General features: G+C 42.2%; 2 protein-coding genes across 3 annotated transcripts in view; both read left to right on the forward strand.

The window, feature by feature from the left end:
• Positions 1–553: 553 nt before the first annotated feature.
• Positions 554–6,923, forward strand: TMEM70 (transmembrane protein 70). Its single transcript, XM_065895647.1, has 3 exons — positions 554–820; positions 2,133–2,238; positions 6,360–6,923. The coding sequence occupies exons 1-3, from the start codon at positions 617–619 to the stop codon at positions 6,815–6,817; spliced, it is 768 nt and encodes a 255-aa protein (XP_065751719.1). The 5' UTR covers positions 554–616; the 3' UTR covers positions 6,818–6,923.
• A 6,507-nt stretch (positions 6,924–13,430) lies between these two features.
• Positions 13,431–21,935, forward strand: part of LY96 (lymphocyte antigen 96) — a 31,343-nt gene continuing 22,838 nt past the window's right edge. Inside the window, exon 1 of one of the 2 annotated variants that reach the window (XM_065895433.1) lies at positions 13,431–13,561. In XM_065895433.1, the coding sequence (XP_065751505.1) occupies positions 13,450–13,561 (112 nt within the window). In that variant the 5' untranslated portion in view covers positions 13,431–13,449. The remainder of the gene's footprint in view (positions 13,562–21,935) is intronic. The other variant, XM_065895434.1, reaches the window with a different exon arrangement.

Here is a 21,935-nt window from a genome sequence, read left to right on the forward strand (position 1 = left end):
GTTGGCGAGGCGCTCAAGATCTCTTTAACAAATAATGAACGATTGTGTAAACGGATGAGAGTGATTTCCGAAGACAAATTTGACAAGTATCAACATTATATGAACGAGTTCCACTCATTTTCTACCAACCTATTGGTTGGATCAAATTACTATTCATTTTTGTTCAAACGTGCACTGTATTATTCCTCTGTGCCAACAGGTTAGAAACATTTTCCGCAGAGAAAATGGGCACAGAAAATGATGCCCACGAGAATGAAAGATTTAACCCTGCTTCCAGGCTTTGTCCTTCGCGCGTGTCTCTCCCCTCTGTCCTTCCACACGGTTGTAAAGAGCGCCAGACTCCGACGAGGGGAAGCAGCCCGCAGGATGGCCGTTTGCTGGTTCTGGCAGCGAGGGTCAGGTCGGATTCAGATCTCAGCCCACAAGGAACGCGTGTGCCTGGGCAGGTTGCCGGCGGGCCGTCCATTCTGCGCACGCGCAGGCGGCCAGTGCGGCCCGCGGACCTGGCGGCGGCGCCGAATGCGCGGCTCGTTTCTGCCGCGGTCTGGTGAGGAGCTGCGCCTCGGCGTTCTCGGCTGCCGCCGCAGTGCAGTCGCCGTTTCTGGTCACGCGCGGGATGCTGCTTCTGGCGTTGGGCGGCCCGTGGGCGGCCGGACTGCGGCTTGGTGGGAAGAGGACGGCACCGTGGGCAGCCACTGCGCTCCGAGGCCCTAGGGCGGCCGTCTGGCGGGCGGCCTCCTGCAGAGGCTCCTCGGGGCGGGGCGGGGGCGCGGGGCTGTCGGCAGCCGCGACGCTTCTGCCGTGTCGGGTGCGAGCGCAGGTCGGCGGTCAGAGGGCTCGCGGACCCGAGTAAGGGTGGGGGTGGGAGTAGCACCGGGCCTGGGGAGCCCGGCTCTCCCATAGCTTCTCCCCGGCCTGCACGGCGGCTCTGGTGCTGAAGGAGCCCCGTGCTATAGGGCTGGTAGGAGTGGCCGGCCTCGGCCTGGGCAACAGGCCGGTGCTCCCGGGGTTCGCAGCCCCCGCGAGTCCAGCAGTGTCCCTTGGAAAGTGCCTATTTTCTGGGCGGTTCCAGTCACTTTACAGAGATGGTTGCAAATCCATTGGGCTTGTGAGGACTCTTATTTTTTTTTTTTCTGTCCTTGAGCGCAAGCCCGGAAGGGTTAATTTGCAGCGAAATTTAGATGCTCCACGTGGAGATCGAACTGAAAGAACTCGGGAAACCTGATTTTGAGTTTGTTCTGCTTTTTATTAGGTGGCTCTATTTTTAGGAATTCCTTTGCTCCCTGGAAAAATGGGATGGAGACGTTAATCCTTCTAATTTTAATCTGAATAAATTGTCTCCTAATCCTGCCCTGTAAAATATTAGGATTAGCAAACATGGTTGAAACTTGGGAGGAAAGGCCAACGCGGGAATTGGAATCTCATTAAATTTCAGCATAAAGGCATTAGGCATGCCTTTTACATCTTGAAGAGTGTGTGTTGTGAAAGTCATTTTCAGAGGTTCGGGCAACTCTTTTGTTCCTGTGAAATTTGATGTAGGAGTTCAAGTAAAATATTTTCCTTGCGAGGAGCAAGGGATGGATACGAGACCCTTGGGGAAAGAGTTATTATTTTTTTAAATACTAGCTATAGTATAAATATTTTACAAGTATTAAAAGCAGTCTGGACTTTAAACTTTCTGAATTTGCAGTATTTTACTTACATAATTAAACTTAACTTTTTAAAAAAGCTAATACATTTAAATCTTTGACAGTTGGCTGAAAGTGATGTGGAGTAGAAGAAACTATTCTTTTTACTTGTTTAAGTAAACTAACTTTTTTACTTGTTTAAGAAACTAACTTTTTACTTGTTTAAGGTCACACTTTAAAATGCTTCTAGCTGGGATGCAAACTTAGGTCTTCAAACTCCCAAATCAGTGTCTACTTGTGAGTGGAATTAAGGAAAGCCATTGTGTTACTCAGTTTGCTTTCTTTAGCTTTGTAGATGATTTGGAAGAATTCCTTAAATCACCCCATGTGATAAGTTTTCTTTTACTCTTTATTATATTTTTCAAAATAAACTTAAAAAAATTTAAAAGTTGGTCTAAAATGCAGTTTATCATGTACTCACGTTATAATGGTCTTTTTCAATAGATACCTGTTTCTTGGGAAAGATGTGTTCGATGTTTACATACACAACTTGAAAAATCAGAAGATGGAAGGCTGATTTATACTGGGAATCTGGCCCGAGCAGTATTTGGTGGGTAATCAGAAGTGAGGATATTTCCTTTCCCCCCCCCCCTTTTACTTATAAAAAAAGGTTCTTAGCATATGATAACTTATTATTTTAGCACTTTTCGTAATTGCAAGACAGAAGGGAAAATTATAATTTTTTTCTTGTGGTCTGTTGATAAAAGATTTAGAGGTTAAGACCTTTGCATTTTTAGGAGATTTTTAAAAGGTTTTTGTAGACTCTTATGATTTTGTGATCTTATGTCTGGGCACTAAAGATTCCATCCTTTGGTCACCTCTCGGGATGTTTAGCAACAAAATAAAACAGAACAAAAAGTGTATGTTTATGTAATGTTTGAATATGGAGAGGAAAAAAATATGGGCGAATACCTCTTAGGAGTAGTTATTTTGGGTAAGTAGACATTTACAGTATATGTTTTTAGATTTTGCAGTTAAAATGAGCAGTAATACTTTTATAATTCAAAGATATATTAATTTTACATTTTTTTAGGTCATCTTAGAATTTTCAGCAAACATATTTTCTTAGTGGTTTTCCAGGTAGTAGGGAGTTATCGTGGAGAAGGAAAGGGCAGTGTATTAGATAGCTACAAGTTTAAAGCTCTTTCCTTAGGTCATAATTCAGTATTTAGTATGGAATATTTTAGTAGGGAAAGCTAGAAGAACTTAGGTTTGTGATTTGTTCAAGTTCCTGAGGTTGTATTTCATTTTAATAATCTTAAAAAAAAAAAGTATAACCTGAAATATCTGGACGATTACTTTATAGCCAAGTTGGCCACAAGATTTCTGTGCCCCATTTGCATGTGTGTTTTTGATCATGCTGGTGTTAACCAGTTGTCTGAAATTTAATCTGGAAGTCTGTAAGTTCTCAAGAGTGTGTGACATTAAAATAGAGTATGTTTAAAATACAATTTTAGCTATTTAAAACTTTCTGGAAATAAGGAGTGATTATAATCACTATTGAGTGGAGTTCTGAAGTTACTGGAATAATCAGTTTCGGATGGTAGAAATTTCTTCAGAAGTCACAACATGAGTGGGCCACTGAGCCTGTGTCTCATCTCTGGATTGAGCCTGGGATCCCTAGACTGATGACCTTGAGATGTGTTCACCGTGACCCCCGTGGTACCCTTCTTTCTGAATACAGACACCGTTCCTTCAAATGAAGGGAAGGCTTAATCAATTTTTTTCATGTTCCCACTTGACTCAATACTGAAGAGAAGAGAATATAAATAGGAATTAATTTTAGTGTGGGTACAATATAATATTTGTGGAAGAGCAGAGCTATGCATGATATTCAAAGTTCTAGAACTGTAACCTGTAGAAGAATTTAATGTTTGAGTTCCTTCAATATTATAGTAATAGAAAGTCACTGTACTTATCAGGGATTAATATTTTTTCTGTGTAAAACTGAGTGAGAGACATTAACATAGCGGTACCATTTAAACTACCAAATTGGGTCCTAATTTAAAGATATTTGAAGGGACTTTTAGTTGATGGTTCTTGTTAATTCAGCAACAGATAATTACGGATGTCATAGTATTCTCTTTTTAAGATGAGTAGAATTTGAACATGAAGATGTTGTGAAAGAAGGGCATCCCAGGCACGGAAGTAGTATGAGCAAAGGCATGAGAATATGTTTAGAAAATAGCAATTACTTCAATCCAGGCATAATAAAGTATATGTATGTATTAGTTTCCTAGGGCTCTTACAGTACATTTCCACAGGCTTGGTGGATTAAAACAACAAAAATTTATTCTCACAGTTCTGAAGGCTAGAAGTCTGAAATCAAGGTGTTGGCATTCCGTGCTGTCTGAAGGCTCTGGGAAAGAGCTTGTCCTTGTCTCTTCCAGCTTCTGGTGGCTCCCAGCAATCCTTCATGTTTCCTTGGCTTGTAGCTGCATAACTCCAGTCTCTGCCTCCTACTTCGCATGGCGTTCTCTGTGTCTCTGCTTGTCTTGTTCTGTTCTTTTAAGGATACTCTCATTGGATGTAGGGCCCACCGTAATCCAGTATGATCTCATCTCAACTTTTAATTGTCTGCAAAGACCCTATTTTCAAATAAGGTCATGTTCTAAAGTTCTAAGTGGATGTGAATTTTGAGGGGACACTGTTCAACCTACTATAGTGTGAAAGAGTAATGGGGAAAGCAGGTAGTTGGAAGGGCTAAGGAGGCTTTTATATAGAAGGCAACTTGGTCCCCATTGAATCCCATGTGTACCAGTGTCATGGCATCTACCTGTGGGGGGAAGGAATTATTTTAAAATTACTAATGCAAGATAATTAAGCCTTCAAGCAAGAGTGATGTATGAGAGTGTCTGCTTTGTTATAGCCTCACCAACAGAGTATGATGTCATATTTTCAGTTTTTGCCAGTTTGGGGGAAAAACGGTATCTCACTGTGTTTTTATTTTTTTTAACATCTTTATTGGAGTATAATTGCTTTACAATGGTGTGTTAGCTTCTGCTTATAACAAAGTGAATCAGTTATACACATACATATGTTCCCATATCTCTTCCCTCTTGCGTCTCCCTCCCTCCCAGCCTTCACTGTGGTTTTAACTGAATGTTTCTTATGATTGAGGCTTAGCATCATTTCATCTGTTGAAAGGCCGTGTGCATTTTTGTTTCACTGAACTGTCTGCTTATATTTCTGGCATGTTTGTTTATTGGGTTGTTGATCTTTTCTTCTCATATACTAGAAACCTTTTGTGTGTTGGGGATATTAACCCTTTGTCATATAAGCTGCAAATATTTTTCTCATTTGTCTCTTTGTTTACGGTATTTATGTCCATGTACATTTTAAAAAGATGATCAGATTTATCAACTTTCCCCTTGATTGCCTCTGTATTTTCAGTCATAATTAGAAAAGTTTACCTATTCTCAGATTATAAAGGACTTCACGGGTATTTTCTTCTTATACCTCTCTTATTTTATACACTTAAATCTCTGGATTATTTGGAGTTTTCCTGGTATATGGTATGAGGGATCGATTGAATTTTCTCTGAATCTGGTTGTCCCAGCACCACTTATTTTAGATTGTATCTTTGTTCTATACTAAATTTCTCTATGCAGTTAGGTTTGTGTCTAGAGTTCCCATTTTTTTCCATTGATCTGTTTATGTACTGAGCCACTACCACACTGTTTTAATTATACAATCTTATGTTTTAGTATCTAACCCTCCCCCCTTTTTTTCTTCCTTTGTTTTTCCAAAATAACTTTATAATCAACCCTTCTAGGATCTCAACTTGCCTGTTTTCCAAACGGATGGTATTTGATCATGTTAAAATTGTACATTCAAACTAAGAAAATTTACATTTTAAGTTAGTTATTTATTTACTGTGGTAAAATAGACATAAAGTAAAAGTTACCATTTTGATCATTTTTAAGTATACAGTTCAGAAGTCACTGATTTTTTAATCTTTCTAGCGTGATAAGTAAAAATATCTCACTATTTTAACTTGAATGTTTTTCCTTGGTAAAGAAGTTGATTACCTTTCCCATATGTTTCTTAACCACTGGTGGTGTTTTTTTGTTTGCTTGTTTTTCGATTTGCTGTTTTAATGCTGTGCACTTAGCCTGAAAAAGCCCCGTATTTGAACGTTTTATGTTAGATCTGTGGAAGTGCTTGTTAATAGAGAGCTTTATTTGATTATCTGCTGACTGAATTAACTTTTATAGTATTCATGAAGATTTTTGAGTAATATTAAACCTTTTATTGGGAGCTGAGATAGAAGCCAGTTAACCCTAAAGCGGACTTCCCAGCTGGAGAGGCAGTGCATTGTAATGGCCAACAGCCTGGACCCTAGAGTCAGATTGCCCGGGTTTAAATCCCAACACAGCTCCTTGGTAGCTATGTGACATTGAGCAAGTACCTCATATTTTCTCATCTTTTAAATGGGAGTGATGATGATGATAATTATACATCAGTCTCATAGGGTTTTTTCCTAGATTTCATGAATGAAATATGTACTTAAAATAGAGCCTGGAATATAATAAGCACTATATAGGTGTTTGGGTTTTGTTGTTTTGATGATGATACTGTAGGGAGAAAGGTGGAAGAATTAATTGGATAGGTTGATTCTTTTATAAAAGTTAAAAATGTTAATCTTCTCCCATTTTTTTTCTTATTTAGGTGTGAAATGTTTTTCTTACTCTACAAGTCTGATCAGCCTTGCATTTCTACCGTACATTTTTGCACAAAATAATATTATATTTGGAAGTCTGCCTTTGCAAATCTTATTTTATGGCATCATAGGAAGCTTTACAGTGATCACTCCAACACTGCTTCACTTTCTTACAAAAGGCTATGTCATTCGGTTGTACCATGAGGCCACAACAGACACTTATAAAGCCATTACTTATAATGTTGTGCTTTTGGAAACGAGTACAGTGTTCCACCAGAATGACGTGATGATTCCAAGTAGCACACATGTGTTTACCACATTTTATGCTAAAACAAAATCACTGTTAGTTAATCCAGCACTCTTTCCAAACCCTGAAGACTATAACCATCTAATGGGTTATGACAAACCATTCACTTTTGATGTGGAAGAAGCAGGTGAAAAGAAACAGCTTAAAGAAGAGAAATGAGTCTGTCGTTTTTATGTTTGTGCTTAAATGTGATTTATGTTCCAGTGTATAATAATTGCCTTTACTTATGATTTTTGTTAGTGACTGATTGTTAAAAAATAATTTGAAATTGTATCACAGAACTTTTCATTTCCAGAGAATTATGTTCCTTTATAATAAAAAAAAGTTACATTTGAAAAACAAAACATACAATACTCTATCATTTGTGTTAAAAGGGTGTGAAAATACATGTATATGCTGACATATGCATGGTTACTTTTATATAATAAGTGTGATTGCCTCTCAGCTGGGGATTGGATGTCAGAAGCAAATGGGAAAGTTATTTTTCCTTTGTGTTTGGATTTTTCTAAGGATAGAGATATTACCTTTTCCCACATTGAAAACTCTTTAAAAATTCACAGATTATGGGAGACTGTTAATCTGCTTCCTTTGGCTCAGAGCACAGGTTTTTGCCTATCATCTCTGGCATGGCTGCCCATGTTAAAGATATCCATGTCCAGTAGGGTGTGGTTAGCTCTTGGGGAAGTGGTGACCTAAGTAGTATCGTCTTCAGTGGTTCCATTTGTCCCTCCATGTACACTCTCCTTTGTTACACCCTGACACAGTGGGAAAATTGTATGTACTACACAGATGGATAGTACCTTTTATAAAATAAAAGTCTCCATGCTAATATTAAGTTGGTTCTTGTGAAGGATTTTCAGCCAGGAACAACGGGCCTCAAATCATGCTATTTAGACTAGTAGATACTGATTAAGTGCCTAGAGGGTGTCAGGTACTGGGCTAGTTGCCAGAGTCACAGTTGAGAACAAAACACCCAGTCTGTAGAGAGCTGCCTAACATCTATCACCTGCCACGATGATAAATCTAATCTTTCTGTCTTGCCTGTGGTATGAGGGAGGTGGATGGAGAAAGCAGGGACATCACTAGTTCTTAGGGGAAAGATCAAGTCCGAAGCTGCTAGAAGGTTATAGGAGACAGCTTAAGGTAGACCAGTGCCCATCTTTCTGAGACTTAGAGCCTGCCCTCTGCTAGGATCAGCCAGCTTGTGGTCTTAGTAGAGGGCGGGCTCTATTCTTAGATGAACAAGCTGCCACCACCTCTGTCCTCAGTTTGGGCCTCTGCCTGTCTGCTTTTCTGTCCTTTGTCACCTAGATGTGGACCTGTTGCTATCTTAGCAGTTAATGTGATTTATATCTTTCTGTAAAAAGATTATTCCAGGGCTTCCCTGGTGGCGCAGTGGTTGAGAGTCCACCTGCCGATGCAGGGGACGTGGGTTCGTGCCCCGGTCCGGGAAGATCCCACATGCCGCGGAGCGGCTGGGCCTGTGAGAGAGGCCCACACACAAAAAAAGATTATTCCATAATCAAATACTCGTTATCAAATGTTAGATAAATATTAGAAGAAAACAGTGTTGTTAACATTTCAAAGTTTTCTCTCAAGGGTCAGTTTTCTCATAACTTGTTTTTAGTACATCCTATCTCTTTCTTTTTTTTTGTTTGTTTTTTTTTTTTTTTGCGGTACGCGGGCCTCTCACTGTTGTGGCCTCTCCTGTTGCGGAGCACAGGCTCCGGACGCGCAGGCTCAGCGGCCATGGCTCACGGGCCCAGCCGCTCCGCGGCACGCGGGATCCTCCCGGACCAGGGCACGAACCCGCGTCCCCTGCATCAGCAGGCAGACTCTCAACCACTGCGCCACCAGGGAAGCTCCCTATCTCTTTCTTTAAATGTCCTATATCCATGCAACCATTTTGTCACCTGTGGAGTGGAGTGAAAATCCTATTTTTATGAGTATCAATAATTCCTCAATTGTTTAGAGAAAAGAAAAAAGGCTTAAAATACTACATGAGAAAGATGACTTCTCAAGGGCATGATTTGGAGTGAGACCAAGATGTAGAAAAGGATCAGCATGTGTAGGATACCATAATGGTTCATCACTGAAATAAGTCTGCAGAAACAGCTCAGGCCAAGGTAAGAAATATACGCAGGTCCTTCCATGCCACTTTACCACCCTCTCCCCAGGCAGAGTGATCTTGGAAAGATTAGGAAGGTGGTGAGTCTCCCTCTACCTATGGGAAGGATATTGAGTCAGTTTTATTTGAGTCCCAAAAGGCAGGGTGATCCCCTTGGACCTCTGGGTTACATCAGATAGTGTACCCTTTGATGATAAGATATAATCCTTTTCCTCAACGTAGATTACGTCATACTGAAAGACTTCAGCTTTTGGAAGCAAAAGTAACAAAACTGTCATTAGGTATGAATGACAGCCTTAGCTTGGACACATTTGTTAAAATTGTACTCTGATTTTTTCAGAAAAAGTGACTCGTCATCCAGATTCATTGTTTCATCTAGACCGCTTGCTGTCTACTTTTATTTGGAACCAAATCCCAGACATCATAAGATTTCTTTTTTAAACTTTTTTTTTTTTTTATAAATTTATTTATTTATTTTTGGCTGCATTGGATCTTTGTTGTTGTGCGTGGGCTTTCTCCAGTTGTGGCGAGCGGGAGCCACTCTTCGTTGTGGTGCACGGGCCTCTCACTCTGGTGGCCTCTCTTGTTGTGGAGCATGGGCTCTAGGTGCACAGGCTTCAGCAGTTGTGGCATGTGGGCTCAGTAGTTGTGGCTCACGGGCTCTAGAGCGCATGCTCAGCAATTGTGGCACACGGGCTTAGTTGCTCTGAGGCATGTGGGATCCTCCCAGACCAGGGCTCGTACCCGTGTCCCCTGCATTGGCAGGCGGACTCCCAACCACTGCGCCACCAGGGAAGCCCAGATTTCTTTCTTAAATATTTAATTTTGTAACTCTACAAGATAAAGACTTAAAAAAATAACAATACCATCATAATACCTAAGCTGCCCTTGACCCCAGTGTTATCAAATATCCAGTCTACTCAAATTTCCAATTGTTTCATAATTTTCACCCCCATTTTGTTTGGATTAAGATCTAATTAAAGTTCCCACCTTATTCACACCTATTTTCTAAGTCTCTTTTAAGACTTCTAATCTATGGGCCCTTCTATATTTTTCACTTTGTTTTTGTTTTTTTAGGCCCTGCCACATGGCATGTGAGATCTTAGTTCCCCAACCAGGGATCAAACCCGGCCCCTGGCAGCAGAAGCACGGAATCCTGACCACTGGATTGCCAGGGAATTCACTCTTTCACTTTGTTTCCCCCACCACCCCCTGCCCCTTGCAAATCATCTGTTGAAGAAACTGAGTGTTTTGTCCTATATATGTTTTCATGGTCTCGATTTTCTGATTATATCCCCAAGGTGTAGTTTAACATGTTTGTCTGTCTACTGTATTTGCTATAAATTGAGGCTTTATCAGGTTGAGGTTTGATTGTTTTGGACAAGACTGATTCATAGCTGACGTTGTTTGTATTATTTTTCTATTGTTGCATAACAAATTGCCCCTAAAACTTAGAGGTTTAAAACATCAACAGACATTTATGATATTGCACGGTGTCTGTTGGTCAGGTATTTGGGAATGGCTTAGTTGAGGGGGTGTGGCTCAGGTTCTCTCATGGGGTTGCAGTCAAGATATCAGGCGGTGCTCCTGTCATTTGAAGGCTGGGCTGGGGCAGGAGGAACTGCTTCCAAGGTGGCTCACTCACACGACTGACAAATTGGTGCTGGCCTTTTGGGAGGGAGGCCTTGGTTTGTTACCACATGGATCTCTCTTTAGAGCTACTTGTTTCCCCCAGAGCAATTGATCCAGGAGAGCAAGGTAGAGGGCAAAATGTCTTTTATGATCTACTTTGGAAGTTGCAGATTATCATTGTGCAATATTTTCTTAGTTACACAGTCACCCTTATGCATTGTTGGAGGGGACTACACAAGGATTTGCATACCAAGAAGTAAGGATCACTGGGAGCCATCTTGGAGGTTGGCTACCACCATGTTCATCCATCAAGAAGAGTACAATGTCTTCCTGTCTCTCTCTGTGACGTTAACAACTACTAATGCTCAGTGCCCACGTTTACTAATTCATTAGGTGTTGCAAAATGGTTATATTCTTTTTTTTTTTTTTTTTTTTTTTTGTGGTACGCGGGCCTCTCACTATTGTGGCCTCTCCTGTTGCGGAGCACAGGCTTCAGACGCACAGGCCCAGCGGCCATGGCTCACGGGCCTAGCCGCTCCGCGGCATGTGGGATCTTCCTGGACCAGGGCACGAACCCGTGTCCCCTGCATCGGCAGGCGGACTCTCAACCACTGCGCCACCAGGGAAACCCCTAACCCATTCTTTTTTTTTTAAATGGTTATATTCTGTCATTCCTTTTTCATATGTTAGCTGAAATACTTCTAAAAGTAGAGAAAACAGTATGAGAAGGCAAGGGAAACGTGCCTCTCTGTACTATTTGGTTACCGGTAGTTCAGTTTCTATAGAAAAGTCAGGATAAATGCTTGATTCTTTCCCTTTATCAGTTTTCAAAATAGAGTTGGTTTCCTAGCATCATCTGCTGATTAGACTTTAAGGAAATTATTATGAGCTGTTTGATTTGAATATATTTGATGTATTTCAATTCATTGCAGTTACTATCTTATTAATGATCATAATAGTCTACAGGTAGGCTGAATGTTCATGTCTGGAAGCTGTGAACGTTACGTTAAATGGCAAAAGGGATTTTATAGGTGGATCTTGAGTTGGGGAGATTATCATGGATTATCCAAATGGTTCTAGTGTAATCACAGGGCCCTTATAACAGGGAGGCAGGATATCAGGGGAGAGGCAATGTGACGATGGAAGCAGAGATGACAGTGCTGAACTTTGAAGATGGAGGAATGGAAGGATTGCAGCTCTCAAACTGAAAAAGGCAAGTAAACAGAGTCTTCCCCTGGAGTCTCCAGAAGAACTAGATATGCTGACTCCTTGCTTTTAGCGCATTGAAACTGATTTCGGACTTCTGACCTCCAGAACCGTAAGAGAATTCATTTGTATTGTGCGCATGTGTGTGTGTTTTCCGCATAGCATGGCTTGTGGGATCTTAGTTCCCCAACCAGGGATCGAACCTGGGCCCTTGGCAGTGAAAATTCAGAGTCCCAACCACCGGACTGCCAGGGAATTCTCCATTTGTATTGTTTTTAAGGCACTAAGTTTGTGGTTATTTGTTCCAGCATCAATAGGAAACCCATCTTTGGTCAATGGGACTGTCATCAAATTGGGTGTCTAATATGATAAGATGTTTTAGGCTCATCTTGAACCTTTTCTGCCTCAGACCTGGAAACAGTAATTCCTCTAGAGTATTTGTTCCTTTTAGTGGGAAATGGTATTTTGAGACTACTAGAAGCATTCATGGATTTGTCCTCTTTTTTTCCCCCGCTTAAAAAATATGTAAAATACATATAACATAAAATTTACCATCGTAACCAAATTTTTCTTTTTATGGCTGCACTGGGCAGCTTGTGGGATCTTAGTTCCCTGACCAGGGATCGAACCCATGTGCCCTGCAGTGGAAGCATGGAGTCCTATCCGCTGGACCTCCAGGGAATTCTCCATCTTAACCTATTTTAAGTGAACAGTTCATTAGTGTTAACTGTATTCACATTGCTGTGCAACAGATCTCTAGAACTTTTTCACCTTGCCAACCTGAAACAATGCCCATTGAGCAACTCCCCATTTCCCCAGACTACACCCCACCCCATGGATATTTACCTTTAAAAAAATGGGAAAGTAGTACAGTTCTTTAGTAAAACCTTTTACAAATATGATTATTTTCCTCTAAACCTGTAGGTTTTTAAGGCCCCAACTCCATGCTATTTTTTGGCTACTAATCCCAGACCATGTCCTTTAAAGAATTTCAGGTAGCAAAGCATCTAAAGGGGTGGCTGTTTTTCTAGAACAAAGTGAGAGTTTTGGAATGAAATACATTCCACACACAAAATAATGACCATTTTAAGGTATTCCCTGGACCTGTAATTTGCTAAAGTGAATGCATTCTCAAGCCTGGTGAGACCCCCCCGCCCACCATGCAGAACTACATCTAATGTCCTGTGTCTGGGGTCTCATCCAGCCGGGCTCTACCCTCTGGCTGAACCTGTTGCCGAGCAGAAACACTTTGCGTGAGCCTGTTCAGTTCAGAGCTTTAGGTTCTGCTTTCTGGCCGTGAGAATTGTTGTATAAAGAACTTGTGGGAGGGAATTCCCTGGTGGTCTAGTGGTTAGGACCCCACGCTTCCAAGCCCAGCGGCATGGCCATAAATAAAGAAGGAATAGGAGGGGGTGCTTAGGGTTTAAAAAAAAAAAAAACTTGTGGGAGAGAGAATAGCAATGCAGAGGGATAAAGAGTGCTAGTCTTTTGATCTTTTAAAGACCTACAGGCGGGTTGTTTTACTATTGATTGGGAAATACCTGATTTTGTTTTTAAAGCTCTGTGCTCTCATTTGTATCACGTGTTCGCAAAGAGTACATTCTGAATCATTTTCCTTTCCTCTTGCAGCAAGTGCTCAGATATTAAACACACACACACACACACACACACACACACACATTCAAAAGAGGAAACAGTTGGATAGGAACTCAGAAATCATGTGACTGATGACTAAGTTAAATTTTTTCTACTTATTAAAAAGGAAGAGTCTGATGATTAGTTACTGATTGTCCTTGCATTTTTAAAGTTTTGAAGATACTGAATCATGTTCCCATTTATGCTTTTTTCCGCCCTGTTTTCTTCCACATTTACTGAACCTGGAGAGAAACGCTGGATCTGCAACTCCTCTGACACAAGTGTTTGGTACTCCTACTGTGGTAAGTACGAGGGCAAAAGCAGGTACTCATAATGTGAACTGTTCCAAAGGCAAGTTTTCACAGGAACCTTTTTCTGCTGTCGCCGGGATGCAGGAAACGACCGTATGTTCCGGCTGCTGGGGAGGCTGCTGGCAGCAATAGTGATGTCTGGTTCCTGCCCTGAGTGGATTTTCTCGATCCATCACTGGCCTCACAGGTCTCTGAACTGTGTTGCACTTAACCTCCAAGTGCTTCTGTCCTTTCCTGTGGTCAGCTATCTCTACCTTGAACCCAGTTTCAGATTCTTCCCAGTTTGGGCGGAACTATCTGCTTCTGAGATCTTGCCTCAGCCCCAAGACTGACCGGGTCTTCTTGAGAAGGTAGAACAGTCCTAAATGCTGCTTGGAATTGATTATAGCTCCAGGCCATGATTTTTTTTTTTTTTTTTTTTTTTTGCGGTACGCGGGCCTCTCACTGTTGTGGCCTCTCCCGTTGCGGAGCACAGGCTCCGGACGCGCAGGCTCAGCGTCCATGGCTCACGGGCCCAGCTGCTCCGCGGCATGTGGGATCTTCCCGGACCGGGGCACAAACCCACGTCCCCTACATTGGCAGGCGGACTCTCAACCACTGTGCCACCAGGGAAGCCCAGGCCATGATTTTTTGTTTTCAGCGTTATGTTGGGTGTATAACAGGTGCTCTGTGTTTCAGGCTGTGGTTTTTGAAGGCTCTTGGAATTACCTCCCTAATTGGATGTCAGGCTGATTCTGTCAGTTACTGTGTGACCTTGAGCAAAGTCTTAGCCTCTCTGTGCCTCAGCTTTTTTATCTGTAAAGTGAAAGTGATTTTCTAACCCATTTTACAAGGATTGTTTTGAGGTAAAATTTTTAGCACAGAGCCACATAGAAACAATAATATTGATTACTTAAAAAAAAAATCAGCCACACTAATGCTATTTACTGGTTGGATCACTGTTGTTTTGTTTTATCTTGTTTTGTTTAGTTTTCCCTCTTTCTCTACAAATATCTGCTGGTCTGAAAGCACAGCTTCGGGGCTTGACTACTGTTTTGGTTTGGTGCTTTGCATTGTGTTGCTCGCTATAGGTTGGTTGACCTTTTCTACCCACTAGTGGTATCAGGAAGGTTAAGGGGATGCTCCCGAAAATACTTGCTAGCTGAAATCCTCATGGGAAAAAAGGATTTATGGTCTAATCATTTGGGGGAGATTTACAAATGTACTTTGAGTTCTGAGAAGTTCTGTAATAAAGAAACCTATTTAATCCCCCAATTTTCAGTTTTATTTTGTTTTATTTTTTGAGTGTGTGTTTACAATCCTGCAAATACACTCTGGCAAATATTAATATAAAGTTACTTCTGGGGGGCTTCCCTGGTGGCGCAATGGTTGAGAGTCCGCCTGCCAATGCAGGGGACACGGGTTCGTGCCCCAGTCCGGAAGGATCCCACATGCCGCGGAGCGGCTGGGCCCGTGAGCCATGGCCGCTGAGCCTGCACGTCTGGAGCCTGTGCTCCGCAACGGGAGAGGCCGCAGAGGTGAGAGGCCCGCGTACCGCAAAAAAAAAAGAAAAGAAAAGAAAAGAAAAAAGTTACTTCTTGGGAATTAGGGTAATTGCCAGTGTGGGAACAAGACCTAAGTGTATGACTAATCTCAGGCTGGTGGCTTTTTTTTCTGTCTGTGATCATGCTGCCTTCCCTGAAAATTCCCCACCCCGCAAGGTCAGTTTACACTGCCCTGTTCCAGGCCCTCTTCAGTGCACTCGGCCCCCTTCTCTCCACTCCTTTGGCGCTTCTGCTCCATGCACTGATTATGCCACCTTCTCTGTGCTGTATTTCCTATGGCCTTTATTTATATAACACTTCATATTATTATTTAGCTTTTAATCTTCCAGTAACACTAACTCAATTTGTCTTCTGATTTGATTTTTGAGGAGAGATTTTATCTGTTTCTCTCCAATGCTGAGAAATTCTGTGGTCCTTTCCTGCTGCCCCATGGATATAGGGACCGTGGAGAGCGGGTGGGATATACAGCTAAGCGAGACCCTGCTTGCTGCCATGCCCCTCTCCCCTGCCCCTGCCACGTCAACCTTTCCCTGCCTTAGAGCATCCATCCTGGCTGAGATGGAAACGCATCATTTGTGGGAAGCACTGATCCCTCTGGGTATTATTGTCAGGAAGTTGGTGACGACAATTCAGTCCTTTCTGTGAGGATGATTCCCATTTGGCCAAGCTACTGGGCATACACGGTATACCTGTTTGCTAAGGCTGCCATAAAAAACATCACAGACTGGGTGGCTTAAACAGCAGAAATTTATTTCTCACAGTTCTGGAGCCAGGAAATCCAAGATCAAGGGTCAGTTGGTTTGATTTCCTTCTGAGGCCCGTCTCCTTGGCTTGCAGATGGCTGTCTTCTTGCCATGTCTTCAAATGGCTTTTTCTCTGTATGCACTCATTCCTGGTGACTCCCTGTAGGTCTAAATCTCCTCTTCTTCTAAGACACCAACAGTATTGGATTAGGGCCTACCCATATGACCTCATTTCAACTTAATCACCTCTTAAAGGCCCTGTCTCCAAAGACAGTTACATTCTGATGTACTGGGGGTTAGAACTTCAACATATGAATTTAAGGAGAACACAGTTCAGCGCATAACATACAGAAATGGCAAGAATTGGCTGTTTTATCCTCCACCTTTGGAAAAGGCAGAAAATGTGGCTGTCTGAGTCAGTCCACAGAGCCCTGGACACACACTGTCCTGTAACCTAGAGTTGTGAGACTCAGCTCTAACCTGTTTTTTGGCTATGGATAGTCCTGAAACTCAAGGAATTAATGGATTATTTAATTAAACCAATATTCACTGAGAATCTGGCATGTGCCTGTTCTAGACACTGAGGATATTATCTAGCAGTGAACAACAAGACAAAAGTCACGGGGCTTCCCTGGTGGCGCAGTGGTTGAGAGTCCGCCTGCCGATGCAGGGGACGCGGGTTCGTGCCCCGGTCCGGGAGGATCCTACATGCCGCGGAGCGGCTGGGCCCGTGAGCCATGGCCACTGAGCCTGCGCGTCCGGAGCCTGTGCTCCGCAGCGGGAGGAGGCCACAACAGTGAGAGGCCTGCGTACCGCAAAAAAAAAAAAAAAAAAAAAAAAAAAAAAGTCACGGCCCTCCTGGAGTTTCGATCAGTGAAATATTCAGCATGTCAAACGGTGGTGATTGCTGTGAGAGAAAAAAAAAGCAGGGGAGGGGATAGAGAGTACAGAGATGGGGATGGGGGTTGCATTTTAAATTAGGACAGGCAAGGAAGGCCTTACTGAGAAGGCGACTGTTTAGCAAGGACAGGAATAGTTGAGGGAGTGAGCCACGCCCATATCCAGCGGAAGGGGTGGAGGGAAGAGCAAGCACAATGGCCTTGAGGTGGGAACATGGCTGGTGATGGAGGAATAGCAAGGAGGCCAGTGTGGCTGCGATGGAATGAGTGTGGGGGAAGTAGCAGAAGATGACATAGAAGGGAATGGGGAGAGGGTGAGGGGCATGTAGGTCAGGGAACGACTTTATCTTTTACTACGAGTAAAGCCTGGTCTGGCTCCTGGGTTGATAATAATCTGTAAGGCGGCAAAAGTGGAAGCAGGCAACCTGTTGGGAAGCTGTTGCAATAATCCAGGTGAGCGAGAGAATGGTGACTCGGACCAGAGGGGGAGCATTGGAGGCGATGAGGGGGGGTCCGGTTCTGGAAGTATTCCAGCATGGTCCTCTCAGCTAAGTGAGTGTATCTTGACGTTTGGAGTGTCCCCCCAACTCCAAGCAGGCCAGCCTCTTTACTGGCCTTTATTTATACTTGCGTTGATATATATGTGTACTATTCTCTAACCTGAAATATTCGTGTCCATCTTTCTGTTTCATGGAAACCTCTGAGATCCATCAAAAGTCCTGCCTCCCGTACAGAGCCTAGTCAAGTCAGTTGAATTTAATCCGGTTTACTACGTCTTTAATAGGCATTAGGTTTCCTTATTATGCTGAGGAATACTGAGAATGCAAAGGTTATGTTAAGATGTAGCTGGTATCTTCAAGGAACTTCTGGCTTTTGTCTTACTTATGTGTAGTAGGAGGGATAACTAAACATATCACCAGGATTCATTTGTTTATTCTACAAATTCAACATGGCCACTGGGAAGTCTAAGAGCCATTTGGAACTAGGACTCTTATACTCCTTTCCAAATCTGTTTCTTCCTAAATCTTCCCTATCTCATCATCCACCTAATTTCTTACCCCCCAACCAGGGGTATCCTTAATTATCTCCCTTATTTTTCACATTGAATTTATCGATGATTCCATTTTTAATATCCCCAGAATATATTCTAAAGCCAACTACTTTTTTTTTTTTTTTTCCTGGCCACACTGTGTGGCTTGTGGGATCTTAGTTCCCTGACTAGGGATTGAGCCCAGGCCATCACAATGAAAGCACCAAGTCTGAACCACTGGACTGCCAGGGAATTCCCCAACTACTTTTTTTTTTTTTTTAATTTTTATTTTATGTTGGAGTACAGTTGATTTACAATGTTGTATTAGTTTCAAGTGTACAGCAAAGTGATTCAGTTATACATCTACAAATATCCGTTCTTTTTCAGATTCTTTTCCCATATAGGTTATTACAGAATATTAAGTAGAGTCCCCTGTGCTATGCAGTAGGTCCAGTTGATTATCTATTTTATATATAGTAGTATGTATATGTTAATCCCAAACTCCTAATTTATCCCTCCTCCCTACCTTTCCCCTTTGGTAACCATAAGTTTGTTTTCTGTGTCTGTGAGTCTGTTTCTGTTTTGTAAATAAGTTCCTTTGTATCATTTTTTTAGATTCCACATATAAGTGATATATGGTATTTGTCTTTCTCTGTCTGACTTACTTCACTTAGTATGCTAATATCTAGGTCCATCCATGTTGCCACAATGGCATTATTTCATTCTTCTTTTTTTTTTTTTTTGCGATACGTGGGCCTCTCACTGTTGTGGCTTCTCCCGTTGTGGAGCACAGGCTCCAGACGCGCAGGCTCAGTGGCCATGGCTTAAGGGCCCAGCTGCTCTGTGGCGTGTGGGATCTTCCTGGATGGGGGCACGAACCCGTGTCCCCTGCATTGGCAGGCGGACTCTCAACCACTGTGCCACCAGGGAAGCCCTATTTCATTCTTTTTTATGGCCGAGTAATATTCCATTTTATATTCCACATCTTCTTTATCCATTCCTCTGTCGATGGACATTTATGTTGCTTCCATGTCTTGGCTATTGTAAATAGTTAAAGCCAACTACTTTTCACTGTCCTTTGCTCACCACTCATGTCACCTTCGTCTCTTCTCTGGCCTCTGCAACAGCCTCTTAAATTGTCCTTGCTCCACTTTAATTCTTGCGTCCATACAATCAGTTCTTAGCATAGAGACCAGAGAGACCTTTTAAAAATGTAAATATGTTATATAATGTTATTTCAGTTGCTTAAAGCCCCCCAGTGGCTTTTCACTACAATTGGAGTGAAATCCCAACTTTGTACCAAGGCGTCCAAGACCCCTCAAGGTGGCCCTTGCCTACCTGTCTGATTCCTATGATTCCCATGATTCCCACCCTCCTTCATTATTTTCTATTTACACTGACCTATATTATTATTACGGTTATTGTTTGTATTACCAATATAACAAGCATAAAATTTACCCTTTTAATGATTTTTAAGTGTACAATTCAATGATATTAAGTACATTCACATCACTTTGCAACTATCACCATTATCCATTTTCGGAATTTTTCATCATCCCAAACAGAGACTCTGTACCCATTAAACAATAACTCCCCATTTCTCCCTCCCCCCTAGTCCCTGGTAACCTCTACTCTCTGTCTCTGTCTCTGTGACTGTCTATTATATGTATCTCATGTAACGGTCTTTGTGTATATATGTGTGTGTGTGTGTTTGTTTTTGTTGCTTGAACATGTCAAAGTCATTGTCACCTATGAGTCTGTACTCCTGATTACAATGTCCACAGGGTTGGTTGCTTTCTGTCACTCACTTACTGGATACTGTAGTTGAGGTATCTCTACCCATTGCCACCCCCAACTCCTCCGTCCCCACCGTACACTCAGTCTTTCTCTCATGGCCCTGTTTGATTTCTATACTAGAGTGTCCATTTATCAAGAGCCGGGCCCTTGCCTCTCTTGTTCATTGTTTCTCTAGTGCCTAGGACAATATTTGGTACTAAGCAGAAATGAATAAACACACATTTATTATCTACAGTGTGCTGTGCGCAAGAGACATGGAAAGTGAATGAGACATGCTTCCTGCCCTCAAGGTTTGTGCTATTTTTATGAAGAAGACTGACACGCAAGCAAATAATTGTAGTAAACTTTTTTTTTTCTTTCTTTTTTTTTTTTTTGCTGTATGCGGGCCTCTCACTGTTGTGGCTTCTCCCATTGCGGAGCACAGGCTCCGGACGCGCAGGCTCAGCGGCCATGGCTCACGGGCCCAGCCGCTCCGTGGCATGTGGGATCCTCCCGGACCGGGGCACGAACCCGTGTCCCCTGCATCAGCAGGCGGACTCCCAACCACTGTGCCACCAGGGAAGGCCCTGTAGTAAACATTTTAAATGACCATTGAAGGATGATCAAGTACTGTGGATGATAGTGTGTTTGTGGCTGTCGGGCTGGGGAGGTGTGGAGGAGTCAAGGAAGGCTTAACAGCATTGTTGATATTTGAATACATTTTGAAGGCAGACAAGGAGTTTCTAGACCGATGAGGACAGGGCATTCCTGTCAGAAGGATATGCATATTTATGTAATGGAAATTCTGCTAAAGAGGTAAAATGAAGTGCTGTGATGGTTCAACTCCAGCTAATGCTTCCTCCCTTGATCTCCAATAGTACTTAATACAAACACTCAGGGTGGCACTGGTTTCATTTCCTGTGCCAACTGCAGTTGCCTGGACTGTTGGGTTAAGAAGGATTCTGAGGCAGAGCTCAGTGGGAAAAAGTGCTATGATGGATTCACAATGCTGACATTTGTGGTTGCAGGGGAAACCGGAGGCTCTTGTACTGTGCTTTTGCTGAACCTGGCCACTGCTTTCTTTCATATTTAATAAACCAAGTGTAGAATTTTACCATAAACATGGTGACTTTAAAGTAATAAAGCTATTTTCTGTTAGTTCCCCAACCTTTGCAAATAAATTAAAAGTCACATGCTATGTACTGTTATGTGATCTTTTGATCCTTACATCTAATTTTTTTAATGTATGGTGGTCTCATCTTCCTAGAAAAATCTTAGGCTTCCTGACATAAAGATTAAGGTTACACTTCTATTCTCCGCCCTCACTCCACCCTACCCCACTCTGCCTTGCTCTGGTGCTGGCTTAACACTGAGCACCCATAGGGGTATTCTGAACATTTGTCTGATTGCATTGACTTGTCGATGGTTTCATCATAATCAGACCAACTTCAGACATGTGGGAAACTTAACTGAAAATAGAGAATTGCCCTTATGACATACAACATGGCCCTGGTGATTCACTGCTTTTAACTTGTTCCCGGCTTTGCTCCAGAGTCTTGGTTGTCTTGCTCTGAGGGTCTTCTACAAGCTTATCACTGAGAAAGAAGAGACACATTGCACTGTGCTCGGTAATGCATATGGAAGTGCCCACGTTTCAATACCATGTCAACCTTTCATGGTAAGAAAGTTAATAAGTATATTAATTATGCAAACCTTCAAAAATATAGGTGAATAAAAAAGAAAAGAAGGCACCCTAAGCCTATCACAGTTAAGAGTTAACCACTATGAACATTCTGATATTTTGGCAAATATTCTTTTAGATATATAATGATATATGTTGAAAACAGTAAAAGTAGAACCATATTGTATATACTGTTGGGTAACCAGCATTTTTTAAACTTGATAGCATACCATAAACGTCTATAACATTAAATATCATAAAAGTTCATGTTAATGACTGTATATTGATTCAGTAAATAGATGCACAATATTTATTTATTCAGCCACCTCTGAGCATTTTTTTACTTGAGATATAATTGATATATAGCATTATATTAGTTTCAGGTGTACAACATGATTCGATATTTGTATATATTGTGAAGTGATCACCACAATAAAGCTAGTTAGCATCCATCACCTCACATAGTTACAATTTTTTTCTTCTTTTGGTGAAAACTTTTAAGATCCGCTTTCTTAGCAACTTTCAAATATGTAAAACAGGGGGCTTCCCTGGTGGCGCAGTGGTTGAGAGTCCGCCTGCCGATGCAGGGGACGCGGGTTTGTGCCCCGGTCCGGGAAGATCCCACATGCCGCGGAGCGGCTGGGCCCGTGAGCCATGGCTGCTGAGCCTGCGCGTCCGGAGCCTGTGCTCCG

This window comes from Phocoena phocoena, chromosome 17, assembly GCF_963924675.1.
Source record: "Phocoena phocoena chromosome 17, mPhoPho1.1, whole genome shotgun sequence".
Classification (NCBI taxonomy): Eukaryota; Metazoa; Chordata; class Mammalia; order Artiodactyla; family Phocoenidae; genus Phocoena; species Phocoena phocoena.